At 35.3% G+C, this 19,747-nt stretch overlaps 1 protein-coding gene across 2 annotated transcripts; it reads right to left on the reverse strand.

Moving 5' to 3' along the window:
• Window positions 1-4,172: 4,172 nt before the first annotated feature.
• On the reverse strand, window positions 4,173-11,730 carry LOC141623861 (putative protein phosphatase 2C 60). Of its 2 annotated transcripts, none has more exons than XM_074440009.1 (11): window positions 11,642-11,730; window positions 10,602-10,725; window positions 10,179-10,242; window positions 9,342-9,450; window positions 7,836-7,989; window positions 6,486-6,611; window positions 5,924-6,047; window positions 5,224-5,300; window positions 4,985-5,037; window positions 4,582-4,636; window positions 4,173-4,504 (listed from the first exon to the last, which is right to left on the reverse strand). In XM_074440009.1, exons 2-11 carry the CDS (start codon window positions 10,716-10,718, stop codon window positions 4,277-4,279), a joined length of 1,107 nt encoding a protein of 368 aa, XP_074296110.1. In that variant the 5' UTR covers window positions 10,719-10,725; window positions 11,642-11,730; the 3' UTR covers window positions 4,173-4,276. The 2 variants fall into 2 exon arrangements, with proteins under 2 accessions (XP_074296110.1, XP_074296109.1); XM_074440008.1 differs by lacking the exon at window positions 11,642-11,730 and adding an exon at window positions 10,871-10,975.
• Between the last annotated feature and the right edge of the window lie 8,017 nt (window positions 11,731-19,747).

Genomic DNA, 19,747 nt, shown 5'->3' on the forward strand with positions numbered 1-19,747 from the left:
TTTTTTTTTTTTTTTTGGTTATTTTCTTGTTTTGGTGCAATTAATTAATTACAAAGGCGTTTAAACTTTGTTCGTCTGGAATTATATTAACTAGTTTGGATGCCCGTGCGTTGCAACGGGGTAATTAACTTAGTTAAAAAATTTGGTTATAAGGTCTTAATATTTACATCTTATCTCTAATCATTTATTTAGATATGACCAAAAGTTAAAACATCTTATTTAAGAGACGCAAAAGATGTTAGGTTGATACCTAAGTTCCAAGGATGCCTCATATTTATAATCATAAGACCACTACATCTTATGTTAATCTTTCGATGTGGGACAATTCTATTATTTTTATATAATCCTACATTATTTTTCAATGTGGGACATATAACATACTAAGAAATACACAATTTTATATATGTACAAATTATATGAAATCTATACGCTAATGATATCATTTTTACCACGAATCAAATTATGTTATTTTCATAATTTTCTTAATGATATTTTTTTGCCAAATGAAATGTAAAATTTTTTATATAAAAATTAGAAACATCACTTGAATATAATATAGGAAATAAATTTTATAATAATTAAAAGATTCTCCACTTTATTTTTTACATCAAAAAATATTATTTATAATACTTTCCTAAATTAATTTTTAAGATCACCCCACCTTATGTGAATTTTCTAATGTGGGACAATTCAACTATTTATATGTAGTATATTTATTACACCTATATTATTTTTCAATGTGGGACAAATAACACACGAAAAAGTACACCATCTTTTTTGCACCTATTTCGATATCCAACCCGATTTAATAATGAGAAAATATTATACTATCTATTTATATTTGTACGTTTTTTCCATTTTTTGTCATAATTAAAATATGTACAAATGATATGATTTAAATTACATTTTTTTTCCTAACACGACTTTTAAGATGTAATTGAGGGACAATAGAATGTATAAACAAATGCAAAATATTTCTTTTTTCTGGCGCGATTTTGATTAATGGTTAAAAATTATGATGTATTTTAGTTACTCAAATGTAATGAGGCATAATAATTAATTACCTATATTTGAAAGTTAAAAAGATTTAATTCTACTATTTATCAAAGTAAAAAAGCTCATTATTGATTTGTTTGTGGATTCAAGATTTTTTTTATGCAACACTTGATTGTATTATAATTCATAAATTTTCTATTTTAGTGCAAAGATTATCATTATATGACACAAACAAATTTATGTATATTTAGCACCCATTTTATTTTTTAATTATGACTTTGTCTTAAATAAAGTTATTATACTATCGATTGTCTTAAAATAAACATTATAATATCACTAATATAGTAATATATAATCGCTTTTATAAATATCTACGTGATTAATATTTGTATGGTATTGTTGTAACTAAGGTTTGCCGTTAATACAAACTCTTATAATAACTCTCTAAGATAATTTTTAAGTGATTCAAAAGATTTTGGGTTGATACCCCTAAGTTATGACTCATATTTATAATCATGTGATACCTCACCTCATGATAATCTTCTAATGTGGGATAATTCAACTATTTATATGTAGTATATTTACCACACCTACATTATTTTTCAATGTGGGACAAACAATATACTTAGAAATACACCATCTTTTTCACACCTAATTCGACATCTAACCCAATTTAATAATAATAATAATAAGCAAATACTATAGGAGTACTATTTATTAATATTCGTATAATACATTTTTTTTAACTTCTTATCGTAATTAAAATATGTGCAAATAATATGATACTATATTTTAATGCTAGCATTTATTTACCACGAATCTAATTATATAATTTCCCAAAAAAAAATTATGTTACTTTGTTGCTAAATGAGATGTATAAGTTTTTATATAAAAATTATAAACATTACTTGGACATATAAAAAAATATATATATCATATCGTGGAGTTAATGATATAAACTCTTAAGAGTTCTCCAAGACAATGTTTAAGAGACTCAGAAGGTTTTGGGTTGGTATTTAGGTTCTAAGGATACCTTCTATTTATAATCATATGATCACCCACCTTATGCTAAACTTTCGATGTGGGACAATTCTATTATTTATACGTAATATATTCACCACACCAACATATTTTTCAATGTGGGACAAATAACATACTTAGAAATACACCATCTTTTTCGTACATAATTCGACATCTAACTCAGGTTAATAATAATGAGCAAATACTATACTCCCTCGATTCAAGACCAAATACAACATTCCTTTTTTTACACTATTCATGAACAAATAGAATCTTTACGATTCCTTGCAATATGTAAGACAAAATATGGTCATGTGAGATCTTATTTGATTCACCTATAAAGTACAATGAGAATATCAAATTTTAAATTTTTTATAATGTGAACTTAAAGATATTTACGTTGTAATTTGTGTCTTGGCAAGTGTGTAAATGAAAATATTGTATTTGGTCTTGAATGGAGGGAGTACTATTTATTAATATTCGCACGTTTTTTTTTATAATATTTTTTTGGCAAATGAGATGTATAAGTTTTTATATAAAGATTATAAACATCACTTGAATATAATACATAATATAGAAAAAATATGTATATATCATACTGTGAAGATAATGATATAAACTCTTAAGAGCTCTCCAAAACAATACTTAAGAGACTCAAAAGGTTTTTGGTTGGTATATATGTTCCAATGATGACTTCTATTTATAATTATAGGATCACCCACCTTATGTTAATCTTTCGATGTGGGACAATTATATAATTTATACGTATTATAATCACCACACTAACATTGTTTTTTAATGTGGACATATAACATATTAAAAGAAGTACACCATCTTTAATACTCGTATGTGCAAATCATATGAAATCTATACTCTAATGAAAGCATTTTTTGCCACGAATCTAATTATATTATTTTCATAATTTTTATAACGACATTTTTTTGCCAGATGAAATGTCAAAATTTTTATATAAAAATTAGAAACTTCTCATGAATATAAAATAGCAAATATAGATATTATAATAATTAAAAGATTCTCCACTATTTTTTATGTGGAAAATATTATTTATGAAACTTTCCTAAATTAATTTTTGATGATGTGGACGCTCTAGAATCGCTCGAAAAAACTCTCTTTTATGTATATATATAGATTGGCTTTCATCACTGCTCAGTGCTCACCTACTCTGACAATCCGCATTGACAGTATCTTCTCCTACAAAAATTCAAACAACTAACTGAATACTATCTGTCAAATGGGCCGCCCGGACTGGGCCCCGAATACGGGTTTTTTATAGGCTCATAGGTCGGTCATAGTCAGAATACGGGTCGAAAATTGTTTATAAGAAAGTTGTTTATAATCTTTTAAGGCTATATATGTTTTTTTCTGACTTAATTTCAGCTTTATCCGGTTCAATTCAACTTCATTAATAATTTAATTCAGTTCAGTTTCATCACTCACAAATTAACTCAACTCCGAAATGGTAGTCGATCTGATCGACATGAAACATCTCAACTCCGAAATTCCTGAGCCATTTTAACTCGACAAACCGACTCAAATGCTCCAATTATCACCTTTACCACGACTTAATGTAAAGAGAGTTTAACTCGGATAAATATCACATAATATCCATATCGAAAACGCGAGTTAAAAAATTCACAAGGTAAGCCACACGACTACTACTTTTGTTAGTTTAAATTTAAAATACTCCTGTCGCAATCATTTGCTTACCATTGATAAAAATATTTACCACAGAATATAAAAAATAAACAAATAATCGGGACGGGGACAGACAGAGTATGTAACTACTTTCAAAACAATCTCCACTCAAAAACGTAACCAAATACTGCAAGGTAGGTGTTTGACGAATTATTAGAAGATTTACGTTTTCTATATTTAGAAGGGGAAAAAAAAAACAAAAGCTTGCACTAATTACCAGAGAATCTGTACATCCTATAAAGCTCCAGCCAGTGGTGGAGCTAGCAGAGGCGGCCGCCCCCTTGCGGATGAAATTTTCGAAGTTTTTACTTAAATTTTTCGAAATTTTTTCGAGGGTATCTTATAAAATTAGTCGTTCGCCCCCCTAAGTTCAAATCCTGGCTCCGCCACTGGCTCCAGCATTTGTCGTGTATGCACTTGAACAGAAATACAATCACCTAGACACATAAGAGTGGGTAATTTTCATATACAACACTAGCTTGAGAAGCCAACCACGAATCTGAATACGAATCATGCTTTTTCTCATATAATTGAATTACAGAATTTAATCTTCTTCTTTTCTAAATTCGCTAGATTCTGTCGGTTTTGGTTCGGATTCGGTCATGGGTTCAGAGGGTGAAGCTTCATTGTCAGAGGAAAGAGTTGAGTTTTGCACGGGTTTCTTGAACTCTACGATAATCATGGTCATGTTGTCCGACCCTTCACCTCCAGCAGTTGATGGGGCCAGACACCGGTCGAACACTCTCTCACAAACAGCAGACAGCTTGGTTTCCTGCAACCAATATGTAACATTTTAGTGAGTTTACTCCCCAAACCACATGGAATATTTGAGGTGTCTCATGCACTTACCGTCTTTAGCTGCTCATGAACAAAATCTACAAGTTGCTGGCTTGACATGCAGTCCCTTTACAAAACAAACAAAAAATTTGCCTGAGTTATTTCCTATATCCATTTATATTATTATCCCTATCGGACTTTGGACGTCACACAATGTCAACTATGAACATTTATTTCTCCAAATATATATACGGTTAGTATGATATATTTGCGCATGTTTGATTGTCAATACACATATTTTTGTGGTATCTTTTTAAAAAAAGTTACAGTTAAAAGTATATTATGAGATAACATTTGTTTAGGAATGGTTTAAGTGAAGATCAATTGGAGATAACTTCTGATTTAGGTTACGACTTTATGAGAACCACAATTACTGAAGTTAACTACGATTGGAGGGGAGGATTGCATTTCTTACCATATGCCATCACAAGCTAGCACAAGAAAATCATCGCCGTCACAAAGTTCAATCTGTAAAGCGAAAAGAGAAAGATAATCAAAAGTCAAACGCTCAAAGCTTACGAAAGACAAATACACAAGAAAAGACAAGCGAGAAAATAAGGAGGTGAGAACATGAAGCAATTCACAAACGAACTCATTATAAACTGCATAATAAACTATCTGCAAATACAAATATTGTTACTTTGTGATACCAACCGTATTTATATCTGGGTTTGCTGTCACAATTTGTTTTTCAACAGGTAAGAACTTATTCTGCTTGAATTCCATATCACCTGCCCAAGATTATTTACATTGGTTCAAAAAAGCTTGTACCTGAACATTTATATTTATAACAAACAAAAACAGAAAGCCTTCACGTACAGGTACAGCTGATTCATCAGCAACTAAGGGAACAGAAGGGTGAAGCTCTCAACAGACAAAATCAATAACTTTCTATCTACTCCGTATCTTTGTTTTTCTTTCCTCTTACTTAGTTGCTACTTTTAATCTATGACCATCAGAAATCACGTAGGTTAATGATCTTAGAAGTCAATTGTAACTGAACCATCGACAATTCTTTAAAATCTCACTAGATTTAGAAAGGAACCAAGTTTATGGGATGGACCAAAACATAAAAGAAGGCCAATATATATATATATGTTATGGAGAGAGTAATTAAAATTGAATCAAGCTGCATTTGAGTTTGAGAAAGATGGAACAGGTACATTAGAGATCAGGAATGGTCACTTCGGTTAATTGGCAGCCACTTAGTCTTTGTTAACAATACGAACTTCATTTCTGAACAGATCAGCCGTTTAAAGAGAACATAACCTTACTAGAAGTTCAGAAACGAAAGAGTACAAAACCACTGTCAAAACTAGACACAGCTAATATAGTCGAATCAAAAGAGGGGTACCTATAGCTCTTGCAAGGTTTAGACTTCCATTTACTCGTCCTGCATGTATGAAACCTCCAGCTTTTAATATCCTGTCTCTCTCGGCCTCCAGTTCAGGTTTATGATCCCTAGATAAATTATAAGCCTGCATCCTCAAAAAAGATGAATTCACTTAACAATGATGGAATATGTAATTGTCGTAATCACTATGTTGAATCTTAGGGTGTGTTTGGATTGAGTGATTTAGAGGGAAAAGAAAGGGAGGGAGAGTAGGGGATTTAAAATCCCTTGTTTGGATAGCAAATGAGGGTGGATGGAAATGGAGGGGGAGAGATTTGGAGGGATTCAATTTCTCTCCTCCTAGCCTAATCAAAATCTCTCCACAATAGGCAAGATTTGGAGGGAAATTGTATCCAAACACCCACACTCCATTCCCCCTCCTCTTCCTTTCCCTTCCTTCCCCTTCCCTCCTTCCTCCTCCCCTCCCTTTCCCTCCTTTTTTCCTATCCAAACACTCCCAATAACTTGCAGTGTCATGTCCCAATAACTTCTAAATTACAAGATAGTTGAACTGCAAGTACACCTGGCCCTTTCTGGAGATCACACAGCGAGAATCACCAGCATTGGCGACAAGGAGTTGGCTGCCCCTAATTAGTGAGACACAGGCAGTACATCCTGAAGTAGGACCCGAAAAGTCCGAGTGAGGCCCCTGGCATAAAGAACGTTTAAGTTAAAGCGACACTGACAATATTTAAAATAATATAATACCAATGATACGATTAGGAACATATTGTTCATAAAAGATACTGCAATATGATATGATAAAACATCGGCACTTTGGTCCACGGCCATGGATTTCGAAACCAGAATTTGGTACAGTAAAAAGATAATGCTTCCTACATTCCATTTTTATCTACTGTAGTTGACTTTGGGAATCAAACAATTTCAACTTGGATCAATACATTCGCACAATATACACTAGGAAAATTTGTTTAAAGATGAAAATACGAGATGTTTTCAGAAATAGAAAGTGATTAGTGTGTGTTACCTATACATACACCTCATAAAATTAACAGTCAAAGCTAACGTCGGTTCACCATCAACGTTAACTGGGGACACTAAGGGTAAGGGGTGCTAGTTTTTGTTCGCTAGTATAATTTCCAGCAAAGGACTTTCGGTCCTAAATGCATATACAGTACCGTAACGCTGTAGTAAAACATTTTCACAATACACCACCAAAGAACATCTTCCATACACTCGGAAGAAGGGAAAAAAATCTGTAATCTTGTGATAAATGAACAAGGCCTTTAAATGGTGTGGGCCTTCTGCCATGAATTAAATCAAATCAGTTTATTTGGAAAAGCTTCCTAAAAACACACAATTCCAATTCCATGATGCATAATTTAGCTTCTTGATATTAGTACATTGTGACCACTGAAATTGTAATATAAATGTCAAGAAAGTGAATATAAATATGCACCCAGAGAAGAAAAGTAATGATTCAAATTGTCTTGATTGTTGAATAAGAGAGGCCAGAACAATAGAAGAAACCCGAAACAGACAAAACAGTCACTGCTTGGAAGTCCACTATGTTACAAAGAATAATGACCAAAGAACGCAACCTTAAATGTTCGTACCCAAACCCTTTCTCAACGTCAGCCACATGAGTAGAAGCACCACAAAGGTGGGGATAAAAAGTTAGATAAACAATTAGATCAGAGCCAACAACAACGAACACCATCACAACAGCAGCAGCAACAACAACAACAATGCCTCACAGGCTCCTACAAATGTTCGGGCCACACACTCTACACAACCATACTCACAAGACACAGTCTTTTAAGGATGACCCATTATGAACATTGTGTCTCACATTTGCACAAACAATACCCAGCATAAAAGAGAAGACATTACCAAGTTCACAAATACCTACATCTTCAAAGGCCCAGCCATCATCATGTTCATTGCCATCACCAGCTTTCGGTGACCAAATGAGTCCCTCAATCATTCCAGTAAACTTGTTTAGCTTATCACCAAGAAAGGCTAATTCTCTCCAGCCTCTTTGTCCACGCATCATCTCATCCATCCTGTAAAAGCTCACATTATCAATACACAAGGAACTACAACAGATACATAAAATACATTTGGAAGTATTAGAATAAGAACCAATAGACGCAAACATCAATAGTGCACCATATAAGACATACCCTTAGAAGAGGTTACCTAACTACATTTTAATCAAACAAATCCAGATCTTCAAATGTAGAAGGCAGAAAACAAAATTGGAATTACTGCTTGAAAAGTATTGGATTTAGAGCATCCACAACAACAAAAACTTTTTGTTGTTTTTTGTGGGTCCCCAACCAATCCATCTCATTTTATGATAAGATGAAATTTTTCCCAAAAACTTTACATAACAACAATAAGTTTTTATCAAAAATTTCACACAATGACCATTGAATTGGGCTCACCAAAAAGAATAAAATACTCTATAAAAACTCCAAAATTGTGTGCCAAACTCATTGTCAAACTCATCAACTTTGGATGAGTTTCACAAAAAGTCATTTTGTGATAAAAAGTTTTTGTTGTTGTGGGGTGATGAGTCGAAAAATATCAACTATAGACATAGATATTTTTGTTGTTGTTCATGGTCTTAGTGGGTAATATAGTTGGAAGTTATTTACTTAGTGAGCCTAGTTTATTTAATAGGAGGTTATTTACTTGGTGGATCTCCTTAGTAGCTGATATTTATATGATGTATGACTATATAAAGGCTTAATTAGTAAGTTTACAAGCAAATCCATAAATTGTTTAGCTTTCAACCCACAAAATTCTACAAAAAAAGTAATGTCAATATGAGCATCTAACCTAATCTAATTGTACAATTTTGTGACAGCTAATAGAAAGATTGACTGGCCCCACAATTCGATAACCAACAGACCATAAAATAATTTTTCTTAACTAACTGTTTCGAGTACCAAAAATGATTCAAAGCTAGGTCTACAGAGGGATGATAGGAACAAAACAAGACATACACAGTGAAGAATACAGATTCAAGGGCTTAAGGAAGCATCATTTTTGTTTCCCGCTAAATTTATTTGGGTCACTAGTCATATCTAAAGAAGAGGCGGGATGACAAGTTGACAACTAGACAAGAGCCAAGTCTCTTTCCAACAAAGCGACTGCCGGGCGGCCTTATCAACATTGTATTCAATTCTATCCAATTTAAACAATTGAGATCAGTGCACGGCACAGATACAGAGTCATGGACCATTATTCCTCATTCTCTTTCTTAGGCCTTCACGAACTGCATATGCCAATGGATGATGACATATCCACGATCATAAAAAGTATATACACTCGCTAGATTTAAGACCTATATCTAGTAAAAAGACCAATTATTGATCAATTTAAGATCATAATATGTTATGTATAATACCTAAAGAAAGCTTTCTGGAGAGCTGTTGTTAAATCTCCAGCTGAATAGGCTTCGCTCTTAAGCACTTGTTGGTGAAGGAACTTAGCGCAGAATTTAGCAACTACCTTACCTAAAAAAATAGAAAAATAAATAAGTAGATAATCACAGCATCAACCATTACAACAGTAACACACCAACAACATTAGCCCAATGCCTTAAAAGGCTCCCATCCGTGGCGTGGTTAGGAGGTTGGATGTACACAACCTCAACCTTGTGTTGAACACAAAAAGTTGGTTTCCAATTGACTGAAACAAAAATGGGATCATAAAATGCACCAAGTCACTGCTACTTCACTATAGTAGAAGTGCACATAGTTTAGAGAACAAATTCACTTCATTACGTTATATTCTAAAGCCAAAGGATAGTGAGTCTATGCCTTCACTGGAAATGGAAAAGCACAAGACTAACCATTACAAACAAGAAAATGCTAACAAACTATCCTTCAAGTTTTACAAGCATCAAAATCCACAATTAACACATACAGCACAGACTAACATGTTCTACAGAAATTGATGGGGTTAATTAAGAAACAGTGCAACTGAGACATGCATTTCCTTACACGCTAAATAGATAGATACATCCTTGAAGTGACGCTGGTGACTGTGTGCATTTTCAACCTTACGCAGAAGAGACACTAAATAGATAAAGTTCACCAGTATCTCCCACGTTAAATGGCATAATTCAAAAACCTATTTTGACAACATTGTCTTGTGCCAGTGAAGTAATGTCAATATAGACTAGAGGATGCTATAAACTTAGAGCTTTTAGCCTGAAAGATATAGAATTTTCCGCATTTACCTCCGTGACCATCATATACGCCAAAGAATGACGTTGAAGCATCAAGATCAGGAAAGGCAGCATGCTAGCAAAGCAACAAACTCAGTTAAGTAGAGTATAATCCGAATGAATAGATGAGATAATGAAATAAGATCCAGATTGTATGTGCCCCGAAATTTGATAACCACGTCATTTCAGCAGGGATCTTTGATTCAAAAAATTGTAAGCATGAAAGAGCATATGTAATTCCCACTGATGAATAAGAAATTTTAAACAGTAAAATCAAAAAATCAAAAAAATGTAGCAATTGGTGGGCAGAGTTGAGGAAACGGAAGAAGCAAGTGTGGAGCAAAAGGCATGCATGTTTTACATTTGCTTGTAATATGGAATTTTCCAATACGAAGACAATAAGCAAGAAGGAAAAAAGAGATGTAGGTAACTCACAGCGTCTTCCATTGTAGCGCGCCAACCTTGCATAGAAGATAGGCCATACCTAGCCCTGATATTTTCACCATCTTCTGAGAACTTGTCGGTCTTTGGCGTGCTCAGGTATACCCCCATCTTTAACCTGAAATCAACCAACCAAAACATTACACTAATAATCATTATGCTACAATACCCATGTATCCAACCAAATTTAGTGATTAAATTTCAATCCCAAATGAAGAAACACAAGTATCGATGGATCCAAGGAAGATAAAGCCTTAGCGTACCGAAAATGGCAGTTAATTCAGAGTGATTAAGCAGAAAACAATGGAATCAAAGCCGCAAAGTTGAATAAACGATAAGATTAAAGAAAGAAGATAATTAAGTAGTTTCAAGTATGTAAAAAGGGGTTGAGTTTAGACCTGTCAAAACTCGACCCGACCCGAAACCCGACCCGACCCGACCCGTTTTCTTAGGGGATTCAATTTTTCGACCAATGGCCGTTTTGAACCCGAAATGACCGTTATTTTAGGGTCGAGACAAGACCGACAACGGGTTGACCCGTTGATCAAGGAAAATCATGAATTTTATTAAAAATATTATTATTTATATATTATATTTGAAAATATAGTTAAAAAATTATTTTTTTATTACTTAAAATTAAAAATTCAACCAAAAAGTCAATTTTATATAACTTTTATAATATTTAATAATAAAATAATTATTAAAAAAACTTTATTTTAATAATTATATCAATATAATTATTGTATATGATGAATATGACTAAAATAATAATTTTAAACATATTTTAATTTTTAAAAATATATTTTTTAAATTAAAAAAATCGTTTAAAAAAGGCGTTAAAAATTATTTCTTGACCCGTATTCTGACCCTAACCCGACCCGTGACCCGTATGACCCGACCCGTATCTGACCCGACCCGTATTTGACCCGACCCGTATTCTGACCCGACCCGTATGACCCGACCCGGGACCCGACCCGCCCGACCCGTTTGACAGGTCTAGTTGAGTTTATAGGAAGTGGTACTTAGTTGACCACCTCACTTGAGACTTGGTCTTCCTTCACCCGCAGAAATGTTAAAAGTCTCGCTCCACCAACACAATTACGAGTATTATTATTCAGGAAATAATTCAAGTGATATACAGTAGATGTTTGGTGATTAGTGAGAAATTAATGAAAAGTGGATTTAAATAATCTATCATTCAATACCAATAATAATAATAATGGTTTTTTTTTTCCAAACAACACCTTTTAAAAAAAATTTGTCAAAACCTTTAATAATTTTTTTTTTGTCAAACACGACATTTTGGCCAAAGTTTGAGCACTTGTACTGGGGGTGACTTTCAGTTGATGTTTAAGATAGCAAACGACGTCGGTTTGAGGTGTTCTTGAACTTGTTGGAAAGGTGGGAGTACAGGCTTTCCAGCGGTTGTCAACACGGTAGTCAAAGGTGACCTTATATGGGGTAGATTGGTGTATAAAGTAAGCCTGGTCACATGGGGTTGATGTAATTCAAAGTAGGATTTTTCCGTGGGTCAATTCACTCCCCTTGAACCACCATTTGCAACCAACGACCACCACAAACAACACAACTACGATATACCCTGCAGTCCCTTTTACCTACATACCAAATTTCAGACCAAACAAAACATCATAACCCCATTAAAAGACCCTCGAAAACTCCTGTAACAACCCGCTATAAACCCAAACTTCTAACCCTTTCTCTGACCAGCCTTAGTTTACGCACCAATCGACCCCACATAAGGCCATCTTTGGCCACCGTGTTGACAACTCCTAGAAAGCCTGTACTCCACCTTTCCAGCGAGTTCAAAAACACCTCAAATCGACCTCATTTGCTATCTCAAATATAGACTGAAAGTCATCCCATTGCAAGCGGCCAAAAAGTTGTGTTTGACAAAAAATAAATTATTAAAGGTTGTGTTTGACAAACTTTTTTTTTAAAGGTGGTGTTTGGAAAAAAAAAAAATTTAAAGGTTGTGTTTGACAAAAAAACCTAATAATAATAATAATGATTGAGAAGAAAGTCATAGAAACAACGAAATTTGTGTAAGTTGAGTGTTTATCTGAAATAAATAAAAGGGTTGATAAAAAAATGACAAAGGAAGAAGAGGTGGGATTCAGACTCATGTGTTAAATCCAGGGATGAACATTTATGATTGCAGTAACTCATACGTAAGTGACATTTGTCTAAAAAAAACTCATACGTAAGTGGGGTTCAAGACTTGAAAGGCCGCTTGATTGGTTCGGTTATCAAAGATATGAATAATATTAGCTTTAACAATTTTTTGTTAAAGTATGATAATATTACAAGTCAAAACTTTTTTATGAAACTCAATTATCTCAAAGACTTAATTCCAAAAGTCCAAAAGAGGATTTCATTAAAATTATCTTTATTTGGTGGAATGCATGGTTTTATAGAAATGACATTATTTTTAACGATGTTCATATCAATAGAAGCAAAATTATTATTTTATGTAATAATAGCATTAAGATCTGGAATGAGACTAGACATAATGATCTCAACACTCCCGAAAAAGATAAGTCAACTAGAATCAATTATAGTAAGGAAGAAATCTGGTGGGAGAAACCTAGAAACAGTTTTCTAAAGCTAAATTTTGACGGTTCGAGAATAGAACGCAATAAAGCTGCTTTAGGATATTGTATAAGAGATCATAGTAGTAAAGTCGTTTTGTTAGGAGCAAAAAAGTGCGGATCTAATAGTATTCTTGTTGCTGAAACTCTCGATTTAAAAGAAGGTATTTTAGCCGCTAAACACTTAGGAATCTCAAAGTTAATTGTGGAGGGTGATAATTTATGTGATATTAACTCACTTTGTAGTACTTGGCAAATTCCTTGGGAAATCTCTTATTATATTATCAAGGATGTAAAATTAAATCTTCATTTCTTCGATGAACTGATAATTAAACATTGCTTTCGTGAAGCCAACAAGGTTGCTGATTTCATGGCTTCTATTCGACATTGAAAGCCGGTGGCTTCAACTTACCTCTCTCATTCAAAAGGATGAGATAGGTTGGTCCTATCCTAGAGGATCAACCTAGTTTTCTTACCTTATCAAAAAAAAAAAACAAAAAAAAAAAGACTTGAAAGGCCGCTGCTGTAATCAATTTGGACAATATAAAACAAATAAACAAACAAACAAACAAACAATAACATCATCTACGATATTTCTATCTACTAGGTACTACTAGAGATATCAATAAAATCAGTCAGGTCGGGTTTGAGTCGGGTTGTGTCATATCGAGTTCGGGTCGAGTTGGATTTGGGTTAGGTCGTTATCGAGACGGACTATTTCAGGTCAAATGCTGTATCGGATCGGGTTTGGGTCGTGTCATTATCTCGCCTGGTTACTTTATGGCATTAATTAATTTTTTGACCATAAAATTTAGATTTTTAACCATTATTTGATTTGACTTAATTACTTCAACATTACGTCTAACGTATCAATCTAAACACTTAAACACTTTCATTAAGCTTAATAATTGCCGGGTCATCAATTTAATCGAGTTAGTCTAGGATCGTGTTCGGGTAACGTCAGGTTACCGGTTGTCGTCAGGTCGATCGGAGTCGAGTTCGGGTTCGGGTAACTGATCATCGAGTGGTGTCGGGTTATGGGTCGTCGTTGGATCGGTTTTTGTTTGCAAAACTCTCGGATTCTATCGGGTTGGGTTTGCACAGGTTCGGGTCGGGTCAGACTTGCCAGCTCTACGCAGTACTATCTAATACCGAGTAATATATATTAGACCTGATCAAATAGCAGAGTATAATACCCCCCTTCTTACTCGACCAAGATAATCGGGAGATGTCACCATCTCGTTTCCCGAGGAGTGAATCGGAACTTCAATTAAGCAACATTTTAAATAATTAACATATTTAATGAATTACATAATGAATAAATGAATAATACAAGTGATTTCTACACATGACCACTACTGATGTGGCGGATTTACACGTCTTTACCAACCCAATTCTTAGCTACTTTAGCCACGATATATGTTATTTATGGTTATTTTAGCTCACTTATGTATTTTGGTAGTAGTTGCGTTGTTTCGGTGTGTTTCTACGCAATTTTGGTTTAATGTGTGTAGACACCTCGTTTCTACACCTTCCGCCAAACACCCAGTGATGATTAGGTCGCATGTTTAATCACGCGGAGTGATTTATGATATTTCGTAAGTTCGTCGAGAAGTGACAGCTCAAACAGTCGAGTCAACCTCATGGTCGTCATCTACGCACCGATACGGTCATTTTGACAGTAACTAGAGTACATTTGGAGTTCGGGTCAAAAACCGTTTCCATTTTCTAAAACTGTCTTTAAGCCGAGTCGGAATGTTCTAGATTTTTATTCCTAAATTTTATTTTTTATGATTTAAATCATGGAAAATATCTCCTTTACGGAATAAGTAAGCATACATCTTCCCTAATTCCTAATTTAACCGCAAAAAAATTTCTTGCTGAGGAGGAAACCACCCAAGAGAAAACGCAGCAGGAGTTGCGCCTCTTGGAAGGGTTCTGCGACCTCTTCCTGGGCTGATTTTTCCTCAGTTTCCCGAATCTTTCCGGATTTCTTTCCTAATCTGACTTTTACCTAAATTCCTCCACGTGATTAGTATAAATAGAGGCCTCAGCCTCACATATTTTTCACGCGAGTGTCCGCCCTTTTCTTTTCCCTTTGCATTCTAAGACCGTGCTCTTGCTTATCGACGCCTACGTGCTTGCTCTACGCGACCACGTAAGCTCAGATCATTTTGAGTACCAATCACGTTGCATAGACCGGCCAATTTGACCAACTCCACCTAATCAATTTAATCAATTTGTTTCTAAATCCTTTTTAAGGGGCACTTTCATTCATACATCGAGTTGAGCAATCACTAAACGACAACTTAGTTAATCTCATTTCGTCAAACATGTAAGTTTGAGGGTGTAAATCCCAATTTTATTTATTTTATTTTCTGTATATATAACATATGTAAGGATTTATATCATAAGTATGCTCAAACCGTCTTTAAAATTGCTTTTCTAAAACCTTTTGACGGAAACAGCAGAGATCTGACGTGGGGAAGAATCGCATCAACTAATGCGTCTTCTGGAAAGGCCGCGGCATCTGCCGCGTCTCTTCCAGAGGCTGCCTTCAGTTGCTGCACTTCTTCTTCTGCCTCGGGTTTTTTGCTTCTTTTACTTTTTATTTTCTTTCTTCGTTCTTTTTCTTCTTATTTCGTCTAATAATTTTCAAATTAATTTTTTATAATTCTTTTCTAACCTTTTTTTCGGCTTAAATCCCTTATAATCCAATATTTGCGGGTTTTCACCATCTTATTCAAACCCGGATTTTAAAGGTTCAATTTTCCCATATCAAGTCCTTAGAATTCGTCTTTGGTACATAGTTTTCCTATTTTCTAGTTTTAGTTACTCTAATTTCGTTTTCGTTCGTTTTCAAGTTTAAAGTTTTAACCTTTATAATTCGACATCGTAAAATTATAATTATGCAAGTCGCCACAATAATTTATTTAATCATGTTCTCTAATCTGACTTGTGACGATATTAGTGTATATAATCTGACTAAATCACTTCTACTCGAGTCAAATATCAATAACCGACATAAATCGACCAACGAACAATAACTAACCTGCGGGTCTGACTTTCACAGTCAGAACCCAGCTCAAGAACAGTCGCACGAACTGATGCGCCTTTTCCAGAGGGCGCACCAGATGCTGCGCCTGTTCTGGGTTGGTTTCTGCCTCTGAACTCTTTCCCGTTTTGACGTAGGTTTCTAATTAGGTTTCTAACTGACTATTATTCATATTATCACCCTTGATTCGACATATTTATCATATTTTCTTTTCTTCTTTTCTTTTCAATTCCTTTTGAGCATATTTTTGACGCAAATTCAATTTAACTCATTGTAATCGATTGTAATTTATTTATTGTAATATATTTATTTTAGATTGTTCTTGTATGATTTACTTGCTTGGCATTCACATATAATCAACCTAAGTTCCTACTTCGACCTATAGAATTGCTAAATTGTTTGTTCACCGACATAGTCTAAACGTGCTAGGATTAATCTATTGGATGTTGCATTGCATGCATACAATTGACAACATATCAAATATAAACAACTTCCCTGATCATTAGTAGACGCCGCTATCGAGGCGGGCGGGATTAAGTGTTCAAATAAAGAGCTTCCTAATACGTACCCTCACCCTTTACTCAAGATCTCTGTGAACATCCGTGTTCATTGGCATCACAAGAGTCATTCTAGACATAGAATTCTAAGGGTAACGGATTTCTTAGTGTTCATGTCACTACTTTGTGTCTTGACATGGCATGAAGTATTCGAACGGTTCCAATTTTCCATAAAACGTGGTGGCGACTCCACAAATGCAGGTTTGTCAAACCTTTCACCGGTTTCAATGCCTTACAAATCGGTAACGACCCATGACGCGCTTTGTTCACCAAAGTTCCGTGGGAGAAGTGCCGCCGCCTCAAACACAAAACGCGCGGGATGGCTCGTGGCGCGGGTGGCCGTGTCCACAGTTTGCCGACTCTGCTGGGGATGATACACTTAGACTAAGTCTAGTATTACCTAGGGTGAAACTTGAACAAGGTTAGGGAATAGTTTATATGAGACAGTTGTCGGTTTTTATTACTCGACCTTCTTAGGTCGTTTTAGCCAGCCTTCCTAGGCTCTTAACCCAACAAATTCGACCAATCGTCCCTTCTGGACGGTGCAAAACCAATTTGTTCCCAAAGATGAATAGCGATTGACGTCAACCATCCCATGATGCTTACTCATGTTTGTATCAAGGGCTTTCACTACTCGAGCAAATGGACTAGGAATCGACCCGACTCATGTTTGGCATGGACCTATCCACAGACCAGAGTATGATAGCTTGGTATGACAACCCGCCCTTTTAACCAAAACCCTTCTAAAAGCACTCAGCATACCGTTATAATACCTATGCCTATGTTTGTAGCTTGTATGTTATCACCTTTTGTAAACAAAACCGTGACGAAATTTTCAAAAATATATTTCTTCAAATTGTAAAATGTAAATCTTTCAAAAATGGCCTAAATAGCACAAAGTTAATAAAGTCTAAGTCGAAACTCTGTCAAAATTTCAAAAGCATTATGCTATCATTTCCAAAGTCACTTCGAGTCAACACTCCTACAATCACACACAATGGCTGTCTAGGATAACATTTCAAAACCATCATTTTCAAAATCCACACGACACAAAGGACGCTCACGTCCTCTTTTTTTGAGTCATTTCACGAGTCTTCTTTCTTCTTCGAGTAAGTGTGCAATGTAGTCGATCGTGTCTTGATTCACCGTCGGTTCTTATCCTCTGTCCAAGATGGTCGGAACTAACAAAAGTCAAGGAAGCGTCCAAGGTCAACCCGATGGTAATGGTAATAATCAAGTTTTGGCTGCACTACTCCGACTCCAAGCCATTCAAGACGCATACGCTCTCCAAACGATCGAGGGCCGCATAGTAGCCGTGTGTTAGGCCTGGAAATTTGCAGATATCCAAGGATGATATTCTACCCCGACTTGACCATCAGGGTGTCAGGACGTCAAGCTACCAGGACGTAAGAAGACAGGCGCCAAGCCACGGAGAGGACAACGGTCAAAATGTCAGGACGATATTTGACCAGAAGATTATATTATAGACGAATATTTGCCAGTAATTGGAGCATTAATGGGAAAGATTTAGCAATAAATGACGGCAATCAAGGGAACAATAATGAGCATTAAGGCGGATAATCAAGACAGAATATTTGGCCTTAACTACTGGATTATGCAGCCGTTCAGCATGGCTATATAAGGAGCACTTAGAGATCATTTGCAAAAAACAACAAGACATACACGAGCATACCATATTCTCTCACAATACTTAAGCTATTTGCAATCATTTGTGCTAAATATTCAATATCATAGTGAAATCCTCTCTTGGCTTGGTGCCCGTGGTTTTTTCCCATTTAAAGGGTTTTCCACGTACAAATTCTTTGTCTTGCTATTCGTTTATTTTTCTTGTTTTATTCTTCTAATTTCGTACCCTGTCATACACACTCACGGATAAGTTTGAGCTAGTTAACCCTAGCCTAACCTGATTTCGCCTTGCGCAAAATCCATACAAAACAATTGGCGCCCAACTTGGGGCATCTAGCTCTTTAAAATCTTTTTTCCCTTATCTTACAAAAATCCAAATAACCTACAAAATATGGCCCAACCTACCATTGAAGAACAATTGAATGCAACCCTCCAACAAATAGCTGAGCTGGAAAGCTTGAAAGACAAGGTAGTGTAAACTGAGGCTGAGATCCTTCAGTTGAGAGAATCTGAGTCAGCTCTGAAACAAAAATTGAAAAAAAACCCAAGGAGCAGGCTCTAGATTCCAGCCAGGAACACCATTTTCATCAATTATCAAAAACATTGATTTCTCCAGCTTTGGGAGTCCAAGTGGCTTTAAATTTATCGATGTTGATGGCTATGGTGAGCCAAATAATAACAATGAAAAACCTGATGAATCTGCAGCAGCCATCATGATGGCAGTAGTCCAGGAGATCAAGAAACTAAATGAAAAATTCGAAAAAATACCCGGAGTTCCTGCCAGTCTAGAAGAAGCTGCCCCTGATAACTATGCCGATTCGCCTTTTATAGACGAAATAGCAAAAGTGGATTTGCCTAAAAAGTTTGTAATTCCGTCTATGAAAATTTATGACGGGACCACAAATCCACAGAATCATGTAGCTCTCTATAAACAGAAAATGTTAGCTGCATCTATCCCCAGTGAGTTCAGGCAAGTCTGCATGTGTAAGGAATTCGGGACAACCTTGACCGGACCTGCTCTACAGTGGTATATCAACCTGCCAGCCGGGAACATCCATTCTTTTGCCAACCTGATCAACAACTTCAACCAGCAATTTGCAAGTAGCAGGGAGTGAAGCGGTCCAGTGATCTTTACAGGATTACACAGAAGCCAAAGGAAACTCTCAGGGTATTCCTCGCCAGGTTCAACAAAGAGAAAGTGTCTATTCCTAGGTGTGACGTTGGAACAGCAGTGGAGGCATTCAGGCAGGGGTTACTACCTCATAGTGACTT

This window comes from Silene latifolia, chromosome X (assembly GCF_048544455.1).
Source record: "Silene latifolia isolate original U9 population chromosome X, ASM4854445v1, whole genome shotgun sequence".
Classification (NCBI taxonomy): Eukaryota; Viridiplantae; Streptophyta; class Magnoliopsida; order Caryophyllales; family Caryophyllaceae; genus Silene; species Silene latifolia.

Coding starts and splice junctions, on each gene's coding strand:
- LOC141623861 (XM_074440009.1), bottom strand. CDS start 10,718: ATGGGGGTATACCTGAGCACGCCAAAGACCGACAAGTTCTCAGAAGAT. Junction 10,243..10,601: donor GCGCTACAATGGAAGACGCT/GTGAGTTACCTA, acceptor TTGCTTTGCTAG/CATGCTGCCTTTCCTGATCT. Junction 4,637..4,984: donor CTAGCTTGTGATGGCATATG/GTAAGAAATGCA, acceptor TGTTTTGTAAAG/GGACTGCATGTCAAGCCAGC.